Here is an 18,209-nt window from a genome sequence, read left to right on the forward strand (position 1 = left end):
TGTTTTAACTTTCATTTTTAAATTCCCTGCGGGGAGCCCTGAATGGCCGGTACTGAGGTGCCGACGTTTGCTGGCACTATGCGCTGCTAATAGAAATACTTTTCATTCATAGTGCTGCAGGGGTATATGTATATAGAAGCGCTGGGGGGTGCAGACATATAGGGTTATCTGCACCCCACAGATCTTCTATATACATATGCCGACGCTGCACTATGGCCGATGCTGCTGCTAGAATACTTTTCACATATAGCGCTGCGGTGACATATGCATATAGATGGCTGCGATGTGAGGGCACATTATACATGCTCTGCGGGGGGTATATATTTATTAATGCGCCGGCGAGGGGTATACATTTATTAATGCACTGGCGGGGGTATTTATTAATGCACCGGCAGAGGGGGGGGGGGTATACATTTAATCAATCCCTCAGCCCTGTACTACAACCCCCATCATGGAACAGACTCTGTTCCATGATGGGGGTAGTAGTACAAACACTAATGTTTGCAGCTGTCTGCAGACTCCCACAGCCAGGGAATTACTACTCCCATCAAGGAAAGGAGTCTGTTCCATGATGGGAGTAGTAGTAGTCCCAGCTGTGGGAGTCTGTAGGCAGGTGTTAGGGCCATACATGAGGGATGTTATAACGGGTCTTAGCGAATGAATATTTAGCATCCGTTATTTCATCCATTATTATACAACCGTTTTCACACAGAAAATGGACGTTTAATAACGGATGAATGCTCATAGTATGAAAGCAGCCTAAGATAACACATCCTAGGTCTGAATGAACTAATCGTATGAAATACTTTCGTCTTTACATAGTTCAATGTGCTCATACAAAAATTATCAATGGAAATCAAATTTATCAACTCATGGAGGTCTGGATATGGAGTCACACTCAAAATCAAAGTGGAAAACCACACTACAGCTGATCCAACTTTGATATAATGTCCCTAAAACAAGTCAAAATGAGGCTCAGTAGTGAGTGAGTGTGTGTGTGTGTGTGTGTGTGTGTGTGTGTGTGTGTGTGTGTGTGTGTGTGTGTGTGGCCTCCACGTGCCCGTATGACCTCCCTACAACGCCTGGGCATGCTCCTGATGAGGTGGCATAACTCCTGGACAGTCTTTGGTGCAATGGAGCGAGAAATTATGTCCCAGATGTGCTCAATCGGATTCCGGTCTGCGGAATTGGCGGGCCAGTCCATAGCATCAATGCCTTCCTCTTGCAGGAACTGCTGACACACTCCTGCCTCATGAGGTCTAGCATTGTCTTGCATTAGAAGTAACCCAGGGCCAACCGCACTAACATATGGTCTTACAAGGGGTCTAAGGATCTCATCTTGGTACTTAATAGCAGTCAGGCTACCTATGGCAAGCACATGGAGAGCTGTGTGGCTCCCCAAAAAAAGCCACCCCACACCATTATTGACCCACCGCAAAAACCGGTCATGCTGGAGGATGTTCCAGGCAGCATAATGTTCTCCATGGCGTTTCCAGACTCTGTCACATGTGCTCAGTGTGAACCTGCTTTCATCTGTGAAGAACTCAGGGCGCCAGTGGTGAATTTGCCAATCTTGGTGTTCTCTGGCAAATGCCAAATGTCAGGCACGGTGTTGGGCTGTAAGCACAAACCCCACCTGTGGACGTCGGGCCCTAATACCACCCTCATGGAGTCTGTTTCTGACCGTTTGATAGGACACATGCATATTTGTGGCCTGTTGGAGGTCATTTTGCAGGGCTCTGGCAGTACTCCTCCTTTCACAAAGGCGGAGGTAGCAGTCCTGCTGCTGGGTTGTTACTCTCCTACGGCCTCCTCCTGATGTACTGGCCTGTCTCCTTGTAGCACTTCTATGCTCTGGACACTGTGCTGACAAACACAGCAAACCTTCTTGCCACAGCTCACATTGATGTGCCATCCTGGATGGGCTGCACTACCAGAGCCACTTGTGTGGGTTGTACACTCCGTCTGATGCGACCACTAGAGTGAAAGCACCACCAGCATTCAAAAGTGACCAAAACATCAGCCAGGAAGCATAGGAACTGAGAAGTGGTCTGTGGTAACCACCTGCAGAACCACTCCTTTATTTTTGTGGGGGGGGGGGCTTTCTAATTGCTTATAATTTCCACCTGTTGTCTGTTCCATTTGCACAACCGCATGTGAAATTGATTGTCAATCAGTGTTGCTTCCTGAGTGGACAGTATGATTTCACAGAAGTGTCATTGACTTGGAGTTACATTGTGTTGTTTTAGTGTCCCCTCTATTTTTTTGAGGAGTGTATATAAAAGGAGACAAAAGAAATGGCAGGTCCGGCACTAGCGCTAACTAGGCGGGATCAGGCAGGTGGATCTGAGGAGATGTGCTATCCTGATAAAGCTGGTGCGGGTGGTGCTCAGTCTGTAAGACAGTTAACATAATGCAGAGACATAGAGACAAAAAGATGGCTTCTCACCATCCAGGGATGCTTTAATGGTTCAAAGACAGCATTACAGTGTATATGTTTATGGATTATAAAAAAAAGACTATTTGACAAAGCCCATCCCCCACACTACTCTGCTCCTTGCTTCCCCCTCCCACCATGTAAGAAGATTTCATGTCCTGGCCAACACCTAGAAGCCTCCCCAAAAAAAAAAAAAAATCTAACTGAAAAAGCATACCTTATATGGTATGCCAAAGCTGTACTCACCTCCCTAGTGAGGGTGGGAACTTATGCTAATTGCAATGGTTATATAAGCTGGATGAATACCAATAAACTTAAGAAGTATGTTAACACTGACAATGTATGTGTGATTTACTTATGTGCATTCACTAAATCAATTCGGAAGGGGGCTAAATATTTACTAGGTCACTGATAAAATCCATATCACAGGTGAACAAGGCAGTGTGTGGCGGGGGCAACCAGAACAGACCAATTCATGCATCTGGCACACCTCCTCTTGTGTACCAGCTAGAGGAAGTGCGTCAGATGCACAAAACGGTTTGTTCTAGTTGCCCCCGCCACATACTGCCTTGTCCGCTTGCACCTGTAATGCTGTCATAGAAATATTAAAGCATCCGTGGATGGTGAGTGCCGTCTTTCTGTCTTTTATTTGTCTGCACTATATAAAAGGAATTAAACTGGTTTGTTTCTTTTGGGCTTTGTTGGAAATAGTTTTATACATTTGTTTTATTAATCATTTATACCTACCATCAGCAAGCATGTGAACAGCAGTCTTGACAGAAATCATTTTTAGGTCTCCTTTACACACAGATTATGCATTTTTTTGTTGTGTTTTTTTTTTTTGTGGCATTTTTCCCCCCATCGTGCAATTCAATTGTTTCTAGCCATTAATATTTATAACAGAAAAATGTGAGAGAAAATACTGAAAACTTCCTCAGAAAAACAAAATTATGATATATATCTGTACACTGGTCAAAAAAATAAAGTGAACACTTTAAGCAACACTGATTGACAATCAATTTCACATGCTGTTGTGCAAATGGGACAGACAACAGGTGGAAATTATAGGCAATTAGCAAGACACACCCAATAAAGGAGTGTTTCTGCAGGTGGTGACCACAGACCACTTCTCAGATCCTATGCTACCTGGCGGTGCTTTCACTCTAGTGGTAGCATGGGACGGAGTCTACAACCCACACAAGTGGTTCAGGTAGTGCAGCTCATCCAGGAAGGCCCATCAGTGCGAGCTGTGGCAAGGTTTGCTGTGTCTGTCAGCATAGTGTCCAGAGCATGGAGACGCTACCAGGAGACAGGCCAGTACATCAGGAGACGTGGAGTAGGCCGTAGGAGGGCAACAACCCAGCAGCAGGACCGCTACCTCCACCTTTGTGCAAGGAGGAGCAGGAGGAACACTGCCAGAGCCCTGCAAAATGACCTCCAGCAGGCCACAAATGTGCATGTGTCAACTCAAATGATCAGAAACAGACTCCATGAGGGTGGTATGAGGGCCTTGTGCTCTTCACAGATTAAAGCAGGTTCACACTGAGCACATGTGACAGACATGACCGAGTCTGGAGACGCCATGGAGAACATTCTGCTGCCTGCAACATCCCCCAGCATGACCAGTTTGGCAGTGGGTCAGTAATGGTGTGGGGTGGCCTTTCTTTGGTGGGCCGCACAGCCCTCCATGTGCTTGCCAGAGGTAGCCTGACTGCCATTAGGTACAGAGATGAGATTCTGAGACACCTTGTGAGCCCATATGCTGGTGCTGTTGGCCCTGGGCTCCTCCTAATGCAAGATAATGCTAGACCTCATGTGGCTGGAGTGTGTCAGCAGTTCCTGCAAGAGGAAGGCATTGATGCTATGGACTGGCCCACCCGTTCCCAAGACCGGAATCTGATTGAGCACATCTGTGACATCATGTCTAGCTACATCCACCAACGCCACGTTGCACCACAGACTGTCCAGAAGTTGGCAGATGCTTTAGTCCAGGTCTGGGAGGACATCCCTCAGGAGGCCATCCACCACATCATCAGGAGAATGCCCAGGTGTTGTAGGGAGGTCATACAGGCACGTGGAGGCCACACACACACACTACTGAGCCTCATTTTTACTTATCTTAAGGACATAACATCAAAGTTGGATCAGCCTGTAGTGTGGTTTTCTACTTTGATTTGGAGTGTGACTCCATATCCAGACCGCCATGGGTTGATAAATATGATTTCCATTGAAAATTGATCAATGGACATATTAGACAGTTCAACTGTGGTTCATGGAATGTAATCTACATTGCTCAATGTTCTTGCCCCAAACTTTATTTGGGTAAAACCACACAGGAGCATTGTCATAGGATGTCAAAGCATTTGAGCAATATTAGGACAAGAACTGATACCCCCTGGCAAGACATATCCATGTAATCCATTATGGTAGATTACAAGAATGCAAGTTCATGGGTTTTTGTCAGCTAAAGCTAGGTCCCAGGAAGGGGAATATTGACACCCGCCTCTTACAAGAGGAAGCAACATAGTCAGGCACCATTGGGCATCAATGAAGGTTTCTCATTCTCAGCTTTCCTGTGAACATTTATATGTACTTTTTGTGTTTAACATATTTCTGATTTACATTTTCCTGATATAGTTTACTATAAATGATGGCTGTTAGGCGGGATATATATTCAGTCATTGTGACTTTAGTTTGTTTATTCATAATCATCATCATAAAATCACTTTATTTTTACTTACATCCAGCTTTGTTCCTTTTAGGCTGGGTTCACATCACGTTTTCTCCCATACGGGAGCGAATACAGCAGGGGGGAGCTAAAACCTCACGCTCCCGTATACTTTCGCATGCACTCCCATATGTAATTAATTTCAATGAGCCGGCCGGAGTGAAACGTGTCACATGACCCTCTTCCTATTGAAAAAACTAAAGTTGGATTCAAAATGCTGACTTCAAAATGGCCACCACCCATCTTGAAGTTTCCCCCCTCACATATACTAATGTGCCACAAACAGGAAGTTAATATCACCAACCATTCCCATTTTATTAAGGTGTATCCATATAAATGGCCCACCCTGTAGATCACTTACTTCCTATGTAACAACCTTTCATTGAACCTCTAGTGTATTCATGGTATTCTTTAATAATTGTTATTATAGTGAATGCTTTATTAGATAATCCTAGTTTTCAGGTTGTCTTTTCTCCATACAGGTTACTTATCACTCATATTGTCTGTATTATAAAGCATTAACATCTGCCAATTGAACTGTCTGGTCAGGTAACTGTGTAAGAATAATTATAATTAAAATAATATAAATATATATATATATATATATATATATATATATATATATATATATATATATATATATATATATATTCACTACACAGATTTTCAGCTAAGCGTCAGTGCCTGCGCAAAACAGGGCACAGTGCACGGAGGCCAAGTCTCTTATGCGCTATGGAGCGCATGTGCGGCACCGCTATTGAAGGGCGCAAGAAAGTGACATCGAGCATATGATCGGAGACCTAGTGATGACGTATTATGGAATGCGATTGGCAGAAGTCACACAGGTGATCATTAGTGGTACTCAGTCATGATTGGAATGGTCCATGGGCTGTTTTGTTACCAGGTTTATGATTGGAGCTTCACAGAAGGGCGATTGCAATTGATGTCACCCTGTAGGGTTATAAATACCCCAGCCACCATTTTATTACAGCCATTATCTCTTGAAACCGCTGTGGTAACAGCGAAACATGTAGAGGCTGTAAACAGAGTGATCTTTTAAGTAATATCGGTATGGCCAAGTAATATTGCGGTCACTGCAGGACAATGAACATTCTCTCCAGGGAGTGACAACTCCCAATAAGTTATATTTATATTACTTGGTCAATTCTGGTATCAGTGTTAACATATTTTTGTTGGGATTTACACGTTTTTTATAGTCACATAATAAAGGTTATGTTTTAGGGGTTACCTATTGAGGTTTTCTTTTTTACCCCGGGCTACGGCCCAGGGGTTTGGTTATTGTTAACAAAAAGTAGGCACTTATGAAATGTTATCTACGTTATACAAATCTGACCTACTGATGTTTAGAGCACAATAAAAAAGTGGTTTACAAGGAAGAACCATCCTGTGTTAAAGGGATGAAAACAGTTTTGAATGACAGGCAGGCCTGCAACAAATAGGCAGTTGTATAGTCAAGCACACGTTTATTTGAATGGGACGTAAACCACTATTAGACAAAGGTCAGCATGTACCTCCCCATGAGAACATAGGATATATATTATACTTAAATCAGACATGCTGTCGATCTTTTCCTTTATAACTGCTATCAGGGACTAACATACTGCTTCAACAGCCATTAGATTATGGGGGTTAGGGGATATTACAGTGTATTGCAAGCTTAAAGTAGTAGTTCAGTTCAGAAAGTTTCTGTGCAGACATTCCTGGGCCGCCAGCAATAAAAAAAAAAATAAAAAAAAATAGACTCACCTGCCTCTGCTCCAGTCCTCCAATGGTTGCTGGTGGTCAACGCATCGCACGGCATTAGCTGAGCCAGTGTGACGCGTTGACACCACCAACCAGGAAAAAGACTGCACAGGGATTACTGCACAAAAACTTTATGAACTGGACTGCTCCTTTAACACATTAAGGACCCAGGGGGTACAGGTATGCCTTTGGTGCTTAAAGGGGGTACTCTGTCCCTAGACATCTTATCCCCTAATCCAAAGGATAGGGGATAAAATGTTAGATTGTGGGGACCCCCACGATCTCCGCTGCAGCACCCCAGTCATCCGGTGGACAGAGCGAACTTCACTCTGTGCCAGATGACTAGAAATGCGGCGCCGGAGGCTTGTGATGTCACAGCCACACCCCCTTGTAACATCTCAATGCAAGTCTATGGAAGGGGGCGTGATGGAAAAAATGCAGAAAAGAATTATCAAGCATGACTGCTTTCGCTCGGAAGTCTTGCTTTATTGTGATGTGAAAGATTGCATAGGATGCCTGACATTATTGATCTTCATGTATGGACTACTGCAGCAGCCCAGGTAATGTGCACCAGATCTCTCATAGAAAAGTCAGAAGAACAAATACTGGCTTCATACTATGATTTCAGGTTACTGTTTACAAGAAATTCTGCTTTTATATGTAGCACATAAAAATGTAGCATATTAAAAAATGTAACCACTGAACATTTAAACATATCAGATCTAAAATGTGAAAAAAAACTGCAAGGTTTATTGGGATTCATTAGGAACATGGTTTTACATGAGAAAGTCAAGGAACCCATCAATAATGCTCAACAAATCAGTGCTCTATTATATACATGGTGAAGGTGACAACATGATTTCCGTCAGTACATTGTTACAAATATGGATCAGGTTGCCAAATACAATATTTAAATAAAAGTTGAAAGAAAAAAAAATCATTCAAGGCACAAAGAATTCAGCTTTAACCTTAGTAATCATTAAATCACCAAGAATTCATTCCATATAGTGAAGTACAAAAACTTTAATGAAGAAGGTAACAACGAGTACAAGTCATTTTTTACATGTTCTGGACAACACAAAAAAGTTACTTGTGAATTTTAGGTAAATATGAAGCAACACAACTTTCATGGATTTATTTTGAAGTCCATTGTTATCCCACAGTGAGGTAAGGGTAAAGATCTTATGAAAAGTGTTCCAACAATGATTTCTTAGTAACCACAAAGTTAGAATGGCTATAAAAAAAATAAATAAAATAAAAAAAAAAGGTGCAAGAAAATTTCACCTCTTAAAAAATAAAATAAATCTCACAAATTTAAGGAATATCTTGAGTTCCAGTGGGGGCTAGGACATAATACCACCCAAGGTGTTTATAAGAATGAAGGAATGATCGGATTGTAAGAAGAAAAGTGACAGTGAGGCAATTACAAAGACAGCATCACAAAGCCAAACATTAAAACGGAATATAATGGAGAGTCATCCGGCTGCACATTTCAATGGAAAAGCTGAGGTGTACTAAAATGTAGCACATACGTAAAATGTAACTGATGCCGGAGTGACTCCTCTATACAAAGTACTGCCATGGTCCGCATGCCAAGTACATGATTCCTCCAACAATAAGGTAAGCAATCCCAAAATGTTTGTTTGCATTTCTGCAGCCCACAAAATGTTCTGGACAGACACCTGGAAAAAATCTATTTACAAATAAAAGAGTACTTGATTTTTAAAATGTATAAAAAAAATGCAGTTTTGGCACCACCTGTAAGGCAATGCTCAAGAGAACTATTACATAATAAAAATGCACAGTGAAGGCTCAGGCCGACAGGATGATTCTGTGTTACATGCCCCAGGATTGTGCAACTGTAAGGTGTCCAGATTTCATTCTGCTTCATTATATATATATTTATATCTTACAGGCTTGCAAGGAAACATTGCAGAACACAGAATAAGGCAGCATGCATGCTTAAAAGGGAAAAAAATTATAATAAAAATATACATTATTTCTTTAAATAAACTTAACAGGCGAGAAAAAAAAAAATGTCCTCCAACTGCATTTCATGAAACAGAGGATCTTATTTTTTTTTGTTTTCTTTTTTAAACAATTCAAATTATTAAAATATTCTGTTCAATGCCTGTACAAATAACATTCCTACAATTACAGTATACATACAATCAAGATACCTTCTCCATTGTGTGGCCTAGTAAATCGCAGTTACTTCTGAAAATTTACAAGACATGAACATAAATAAAGCTAATAAAACTGGCAAAGTACAGTACTGGTCCGCCGTTCATTGAGAGTCTTAAATCACTCCAAAAGCCATCAAGCTATAACAGGGTGAAGTCAAATGCAATCTACAGGAGAGAGAGAGAGAGAGTACATATAATCATTATTAGACGGGTATTTATTGCACAGTGAACACTTATGAAAATTAGTTTCTGAGACAAAGTGGCTCTTAAGGACAAAAAAATATATATATAAATAAAAAGCTTGTTTGTAGCATGCACAGTAATTTGTATTTGTAGTTCTTTTTATGTAGTAAGTAGGTGTTTCAGACTGCAGATCTTATTTTGTCAGGAAAGTGACTTCCAATAACTCCTGTGAAGAATTTAAAAAACGTAAAAAAATTACGTATTAAAAAATAAAAAAACGACTGCACTGCAATAATCGTTCTGTATGGTCTCTAATCCTACTTTAACCCCTTAAGGACTCAGCCCATTTGGACCTTAAGGACTAAGACAATTTTATTTTTACATTTTTCTTTTTTCCTCCTCCCCTTCAAAAAATCATAACTCTTTTATATTTTCATCCACAGACTAGTATGAGGGCTTGTTTTTTTGCGCGACCAGTTGTCCGTTGTAATGACATCACTCATTATATCATAAAATGTATGGCGCAACCAAAAAACACAATTTTTGTGGGGAAATTAAAAAGAAAACCACAATTTTTAGAAGGTTTTGTTTTCACGCCGTACAATTTATGGTAAAAATGACATGTGTTTTTTATTCTCTGGGTCAATACGATTAAAAGGATACCCATGATTATACACTTTTCTATTAATGTTGCGCTTAAAAAAAAAAAAAAATCGCAAACTTTTTAACCAAATTAGTACGTTTAAAATCCCCCTATAACTTTTTCATTTTTCCATATAAGGGCTCATTTTTGGCGCCGTGATCTGTACTTTTTATTAATACCATATTTGCTTATACAAAACTTTTATTACATTTTTTATAAATTTTTTGGGGAATAAAAGGTTATAAAAAAAGCAGCTATTTTGGCCTTTTTTTACGTTCACACCGTTCACCGTACGGGATCATTTACATTCTATTTTAATAGTTCGGATATTTACGCACACGGCGATACCAAATATGTATATAAAATAAATATATATATATTTTTTTTTACACTTTTTGGCGGTAAAATAGGGAAAATGGGACAGTTTACGTTTTTATTGGGGAGGGGGTTTTTCAAATTTTTTTTACTTTATTTTTTTTTACATTTTTTACTTTTACACTCTTATAGTCCCCATAGGGGACTATTTATAGCAACCATTCGATTGCTAATGCTGTTCAGTGCTATGTATAGGACACAGCACTGATCAGCATTATCGGTCATCTTCTGCTCTGGTCTGCGGGAAGGCAGATCAGAGCAGAAGACTCCCGGAAGGCAGAGGAGCCAGGTGAGGGGACCTCCATCTGCCGTGCAAGATGATTGGATCGCCGTGGCAGCGCTGTGGGCGATCCGATCATCCTGTTAAGTGACCGCGATGCTGCAGATGCCGTGATCTGTATTGATCATGGCATCTGAGGGGTTAATGGCGGACATCCGCGGGATCGCGGGTGTGCGCCATTACCAGCGGGTCCCTTGCTGCGATCCACAGTCGGGACCTGCCGCGCATGATGCCGGCATCGCTTCGATGCCCGCGGTTATGCTCAGGACGTAAATGTACATCCTGGTGCGTTAAGTACCACATCATCAGGACGTAAATTTACGCCCTGCGTCGTTAAGGGGTTAAAGGGGTACTTTGGCACCAGTTGATTTAAAAAAAAAAAAAAAAGTTTTCCACCAAAGTTAAACAGATTTGTAAATGACTTCTATTAAAAAATCTTAATGCTTCCAGTACTACTTAGCTGCTGAATGCTACAGAGGAAATTCTTTTTGGAACACAGAGCTCTCTGCTGACATCTCTGTCCATTTTAAGAACTGTCAAGAGTAGGAGAAAATCCCCAGAGCAAACATATGTTGCTCTGGACAGTTCCTAAAATGGACAGAGATGTCAGCAGAGAGCACTGTGTTTGTGATGTCAGCAGAGAGCACTGTGTTCCAAAAAGAAAATACATTTCCTGTGTAGTATTCAGCAGCTAATAAGTGATGGAAGGATTCATATTTTTTAATAGAAGTAATTTTCTAATTTGTTTAACTTTCTGGCACCAGTTGAATAAAAAAAAAAAAAAAAAATTAAAAAAGTTTTTCACCAGAGTACCCTTTTAGCTATAAATAGTTATATATATAGTAGATGAATTCTATGTTACAGTATTCCCCAACCAGCAGGGTGCCTCCAGCTGTTGCAAAACTACAACTCCCAGCATGCCCACACAGCCTTCCGCTGTGTGGGCATGCTGGGAGTTGTAGTTTTGCAACTGCTGGAGGCACCCTGGTTTGGAAATGCTGATATATTATATTAAATTTTCAACTAAAGGGTCCAGATAAACTTGACTGGTAAGTTGTAACGGGATCATGTTTTGCACTGCCGCTCAGGTAACTGACACATGAGCTGTGGTTGATGCTGAACTAACAGGCTCTTACTATTGAGGCCTAAGAAGATTCAAGTTTTGTGTTATTAATTCAAACCTGCCTTTTTTTTTATTTTTTATAAAATGTAAAAACAAAAAAGGTTTTCAATAGTGGAGTTAATTTTCACATGGTTAGCATTAAATCCCCTTACCATATAATGACAAGTTTTAGAAAAGGCCACAGTCTTTGAGATTGTTTTTTATGATGACATCAGTCACTGCATCAAATACAAATTGCACGTTCTTGGTATCTGTCGCACACGTGAAGTGGGTGTAGATTTCCTTTGTATCCTTTCTTTTGTTAAGATCTTCAAACTGACACTGAATATATGCAGCAGCTTCTTCGTATGTATTTGAACCTATGAACAGAAATGATAAACTTTCCATTTTAATACATTCGTTACAAAACAATATGAAGCATAGTCTCACCACTAAAAAGGGACTTCGCAGTCATGTTAATAGGACTAAAACCATTCACAATGTACTAATATGCATATTAATAATATACTTCATTAATACGTTTTAAATATTTTTATATTTACTTAGCACCAGAGTATTCCACAGCGCTGTACAGCACTTGTCATCACTCACATTGGTCCCGGTCCCTAAGGGGGAATGTCCATTTGTGGCAATGTCTAGGTGGTCATTCGTGTAGCATTTTCTCATTCTCAGTCACCAGATTAGATGGCACTTATGGGAGGCTGTGCTCATGCTTTGCAGAGTGGTGCTCCTGACTACTGGTCATGTATGGTTAAAGGGGTACTCCACTGCTTAGCGTTTGGAAAAAACTGTTCCGAACGTTGGAGCCGGGACCTTGTGACATCATAACCCCGCCCCCTCAAACGCTGAGTAGCGGAATACCCCTTTAATCAGTAAAGCAACTAGAGAGGTAAACATCCAAGGCCCCTTCATTCTAAGGAAAGTACTCCTGTCAGACTCCAAAGGCAATCCATAAACAATGGGCGATGAATGTTAAAAAGGGGGGGGGGGGGGGGCTTCATTTGGGCAAGAGTTTTCCTAATCCACAGAATAGGGAATAACTTGGGAATTGGTGGGAGTCTGACCACTGGGTCCCTGTTAATCCCAAGAATGCCATAAAATTTTAGCCTGAAGGGATGGAGCAGGCTGCACAGCCACCACTCTATTCATCCTTTATGGGCTTTCCAAACTGTCGAATCAAATGTGTCAGATCTAGATCCCTGTACAGGACTTTTTTTTCCACATTTTTTATTTCTTTAAATTTTTTTATCCTGCCGCCTGCTTTTGCAATAAGTGTGTTCCACTCCCACAACTTGTGTGTCCAATTCAGAGCATTCCTGCAAGCAGTTTGTCACAGCTTTTAGAAATAGTACCCCCAGTGCCCTTTCATTATTCCCCCCCCCATCCCCCCAGTTCATTTCATCACCCCCTTTTACCATTTCATCAACTCCCTGTGGTATTTCAGAGGTTTGGGGGACCCGATGTAATGTTCTATGACTGCTCGCAACAACCTCGCTACAGCCCGCACCCCCAAGTTTTTTCAATCCAGATGGCGGGCTCTAGTCAGATCCTCACGGATGTGCAAGTTCCCCTGTCCACTGAATAACTGGACTAAAAGAGAATACCCCTTTAAATCTGTGGGCCTCCGATTGCACAGCGCTTAGTCTATGGTGCTGACTAAAAGGGCCGAGTGAAGAAGCAAATACTAACAAAAACTAAACATCATATGAATGCGGGTATGCCAAAGTGGGGCAGTCATCACTTCCACAAATCACTCCAACAGGGGCTACAGCATCCATTAGGCATCTTTACTGATTCATACAGGAAAATGCAACATTTTGAACAATAACTTTTGTAGGAGAGAACAGGGAAAGACCCAGCTATTGTAAGTTTTCCTGTATGTTCTTGGATTATTTAAGAAGCTTAGTGGATGAAGGATACATTTGCCCCTTTTGCTTTCTGAATGGAGTTGCAGCATGCGTCATAAACCGACGCTGTATGAAAACTTCTCTGTTCTGTAGTTATATGGCTTGGAGGACTGGGTATACCCATTCTGGGAAGGTGTTTGAAGGGGAACTCCGGTGGGGAAAAAAAAAACATTTGCAAATCAACTGGTGAAGGAAAGTTAAACAGACTTGTAAATCACTTCTATTTAAAAATCTTAACCCTTCTAGTACTTATCAGCTGCTGTATACTACAGATTTACTGCAGAGACATTTGTGAAGTTCTTTCCAGCCCGACAACAATGCTCTCTACTGACACCTCTGTCCAGAGCAGGAGAGGTTTTCTATGGGGATATGCTTCTAATCTAGACAGTTCCTGACACAGAGGTGTCAGCAGAGAGCACTGTTGTCAGACTGAAAAGAAATTCACAAATTTCTCTGTAGTATACAGCAACTGATAAGTACTGGAAGGATTAAAAATGTTTTAATAGAAGTAATTTACAAATCTGAAGAAGGAAAAGTGGAACGGCCAGCACACTTAAAACTCCAAGTTTATTGCAGCTTTAAAATTGTCAGGAACAAGGTGAACAGTCAGTATGCATGGTTGATGCGTTTCGAGTCTACGACTAACTAAACCTATAGCACATACAAAATTGTAACATATTTATACTCAGGGGATGGGAGGGGGAGTGGGCAGTGATGGTTGACACCTGTTGGGGTATTAACCCCCTGTGGACTGTCACTGAGCGCTCTCACACCTCTTAAACAAATGCCAATATTGGCTAGTAAAATCGAATCATCTGAACAGGTAAAAAATATGAAACAAACATAAAAACCATAATAGCTGGAAAGATTTTTAGTTACAGAGACAAGTACAAAGACAAAAACAGGCAATTTCTTATTAATGTAAAAATAAATATGCACGGTTATTCAACCCTTTAGGCTGGAAACAGTCAAATCTGTATATCCACAGGGTCTACCAGTCTGAGCGCCTTCAACCAGTTGCCTTCTCTAATTTGTTTATGGACTCTTTCGATGGCAAAAAAAAAAAAACCATGTAGGATACGTCACCAGCATGAACATCACGAAAGTGACGAGATACGTTGGATGAATTCACATTAAAGTTAATTGACTGCACCCCTAATATGTTCCTGAATCAGTTCTTTTACACTTCTTTTAGTAGAACCAATATATGTCAAATTGCAAGTAGAACATGTTATCTTCTATATATTACAAAACAAGAATAAATTATAAGATTTTGTTTGAATGTGCATCAGAAAAGAAAAAAGTTTTTATGGCATACTGGCACACTACACATCTTGCCTGTCCACATCTATGGAAACCCTGTGTTTTGATCCAGTTGCTTAAGCATTTTCAGGGATTGATGGAGGTAATAAACTTTGGGAGAGAATACTGGCTAGTGTCGGGGCCTTTCGGGAAGAAAAATTACACCCTTCTTTATAAATAATATCCAAAGCCGGATCCTGTCTGAGTATCGGAAGCTATTTATTTACAATGGCTTTAATGGCACCAAATTCTACACTACATGTAGTGACAAATAACATTTTATTCTGGTAGTCCAACTGATTGTTGGTTTGTGCCACCTTCCGATTCTCGAGCAGGGCTGCTCTTTATCTATCCTGAATTTTGTGTTTAGCTCTCTCTAGCATTCAAGTTTTGTACCCTCAAGCTTTGAGACAACTACATACTGTGTCCCGTTCTGTAATTGTGCTGTCTCTGGTTGAGCAGTTTCTTTTCGTCCTAATTAATTCCCCAACCAGTATGCCTGTTATTGTATGGTGGGGATTGTGTTGCCAGTGAAAGGTTTACCGAAGGTGCAGGTGTCACTTCGGGATAATGGTATGTTAGCAGTTAAGGTAACATCAAGGAATGGAACCAGATTCTTATGCCACTGGTAGGTGAAACTGAGATTGTGGACATTGTTGTTCATGTAGCGGACAAACTCCGAAGCTTCGGATTCTATACCTGCCCACATGACAACAATGTAGTCCACATATCTATCGTATCACTTTATGTGGTGGAAGAATGGATTGGTTTCACTGAAAATACTGATTTTCATACCAAAAAACAAATTTGCTACAGTTGGAGAGGACTTAGCCCCCCCCATACTGGCTACTGTTTTTTGTAACTAGAAAACATTTTTGTGCATGAAAAAATTATGTAATAGCACATACCATAAGACATCCAGAAGGAACTCCTGCAACTCTGAATCATATAATGAAAATTGTTTCATAATATCGGAGACGGCCTGCATGGACATAGTGTGGGGTAGGGATATATATAACGACTCGATGTCACAGACTAGCCAGGACAGAGTCATCTCAAATCATGTCATCCAATAAAGATAACAGGGGTTTAATATATTTTATATGGCTGGGGCACAATTCAACCAGAGGGCACAAAGCAGAATCAAACCTAGAACAAAAATGTTAATTAAGCGATCGGATTCCCGCGACGATGGGACGCATCGCCGGCGGGAATCGGTCTTTATGTACGTTAGGTAGAGAATGATAGATGGGGATAATAGGGTCAGGAACAAGAATGCAGTCCACCTCCTTTTGTGTAAGTATCCCCAGTTTTAAACCTTCCTGTAGTAGCTTACTAAGATTTGCTTTGAAGGGTCCAGTGGGATTAAATTGCAGACTCGAAACACATCAACCGTGCATACTGACTGTTTGTTCACCTTGTTCCTGACCATTTTAAAACTGCAATAAACCTGGAGTTTTAAGTGTGCTGGCCATTCCACTTTTCCTTCTTCTGCTTCACGAGAGTTGGACCGTGTACCCAGCCCCCAGTGAGTTGACAACTTCCTTGCGGTTTAATTTACAAATCTGTTTAACTTTCCGGCACCAGTTGATTTGAAAACATTTGTTTTCTACTTGTTTCCATCGGAGATCCCCTTTAAATTTCCACTAGCCTTTATCGCCAATCTAGTAATGGAATATTTGAAAGAATAAAATGTAGCACTCTGTCACAACCACAGGTCTTTGGGCCTTCATATAGGGTCACTCTAGAAGACATAGCTTATGACTTATGTAACAGTTTTAAAGCACTGCTGTTGCATAGAAGAGCTTGTATAAATAGACAAGAACCATTAAGATTCAGTAACACATACTTTTATGTAGTTCACTGGATTTTACAGAATTTAGGAAACATACCTGCATATTCTGGGTAACAAATTGTTAGTGGACTCCTCTTGATTTTTTCTTCAAACAGATCTTTTTTGTTTAGAAAGAGGATAATGGAGGTGTCTGTAAACCACTTGTTATTACAGATGCTGTCGAATAATTTCATGCTTTCGTGCATTCGGTTCTAAATTTAGGGACACAAGAAAATTAGAAATGCATATCTCTGACCAGGCCACAAACAGCAGTACAATTTCCTAATGTGATGTGAAAAAGCCAATTTATAAAGCATTTGAACTATGAATAACTGCTAGCTGTCAATGACCTTAAGGCATAATATCCAACAAAGAGCAATACAGATAAATGAATTGAGCAATAGATACTGTGTCTGTCGTGTGGAGGATGCCAGTGGTATTGCAGGTCAGCCCCGATCTCTTTAATAAGCTGCAATACCAGACACATCCTGTACAAAGGAGGGGACATGATTCTAAAAGAAAACAGAAATTTTTTATCCTATAGAACTTCTTTAACTACAGGGGTTAAGGATTAAACCCCACAGAGGTGGTGGTGAATGAAGATTTGCAGGCGGCATTGCCAATCAATAGGTGTTTCTTTAAAAGAAAAAAAAGATGTAGCTTTATTCCATCATATAATGAAGAGCGACACGGTGAATATATGGTGGAAAAAGGCTACATCACTATTTTTCACTAAACTGGAGTGCTGCAGTGACTCTTTTCTTTGTAACTAGTGGATGCCCATGAGCTGGGCACACCGCTGGCACCCAGACATCTATCCCGGACATTGATGTGCTGCTCTGCCCCCTTTCTAGCTCTTGTGTTTCTTTAAAACTATGAGTTCAGCTAACTGTACAGAACACTAGATTATGTGATTGTCAGGGAAATAAAAGGTTCTTATTCCTAATTGTCTTTAATCCTTGATGGTGTTTGATGTTCCAAACATTAAATTCTATTAAGTATTATTTTGAAACCTAAGATCTTAATTTGTAATAGCAGAAAATCTAAAAGGGTTAATCTTCTGATGTTCCATAGGACCAGCAGAGCTGTGAGGCTGCAAAAGGAGCAAAACCAGTCTTGTGAAATAAACCAGCCATGCCTTGCAGGGCACAGCAACTAATTCCTCGGTACAAGCTTACATGTCCACTAGGCTTATGACATTCAGCTTGGGAAATGAGGGATTGAAGTGCCAGCAAAGCTAAAAAGGGCACAAAAATATCCTTCAGACTACAATAAAAGCAGTATCTGAAGATTTTGTAACCCCCTTTAGAGCAATCACATCTTAGCAGGTTATCATGATGAGTCATATGCTCCAAGACGAGATTACATTCCTTGTGCCCAATGCAAATCATACAAAAGAAGTGCAAACATAACCATCTACGCCAACCAGGTGAATGTCCTACATTAT

At 40.6% G+C, this 18,209-nt stretch overlaps 1 protein-coding gene across 2 annotated transcripts in view; it reads right to left on the reverse strand.

Moving 5' to 3' along the window:
• Positions 1-7,656: 7,656 nt before the first annotated feature.
• The window catches only part of GNAI1 (G protein subunit alpha i1), a 68,203-nt gene continuing 57,650 nt past the window's right edge, over positions 7,657-18,209 (reverse strand). For both annotated transcript variants that reach the window (XM_056573424.1, XM_056573425.1), the window contains exons 7-9: positions 16,821-16,974; positions 11,872-12,078; positions 7,657-9,280 (exon numbers count right to left, since the gene is read on the reverse strand). In XM_056573424.1, coding sequence (XP_056429399.1) covers positions 11,888-12,078; positions 16,821-16,974 — 345 coding nt within the window. In that variant the 3' untranslated portion in view covers positions 7,657-9,280; positions 11,872-11,887. The remainder of the gene's footprint in view (positions 9,281-11,871; positions 12,079-16,820; positions 16,975-18,209) is intronic.

The sequence above is a fragment of the Hyla sarda genome, chromosome 4 (assembly GCF_029499605.1).
Source record: "Hyla sarda isolate aHylSar1 chromosome 4, aHylSar1.hap1, whole genome shotgun sequence".
Taxonomy (NCBI): Eukaryota; Metazoa; Chordata; class Amphibia; order Anura; family Hylidae; genus Hyla; species Hyla sarda.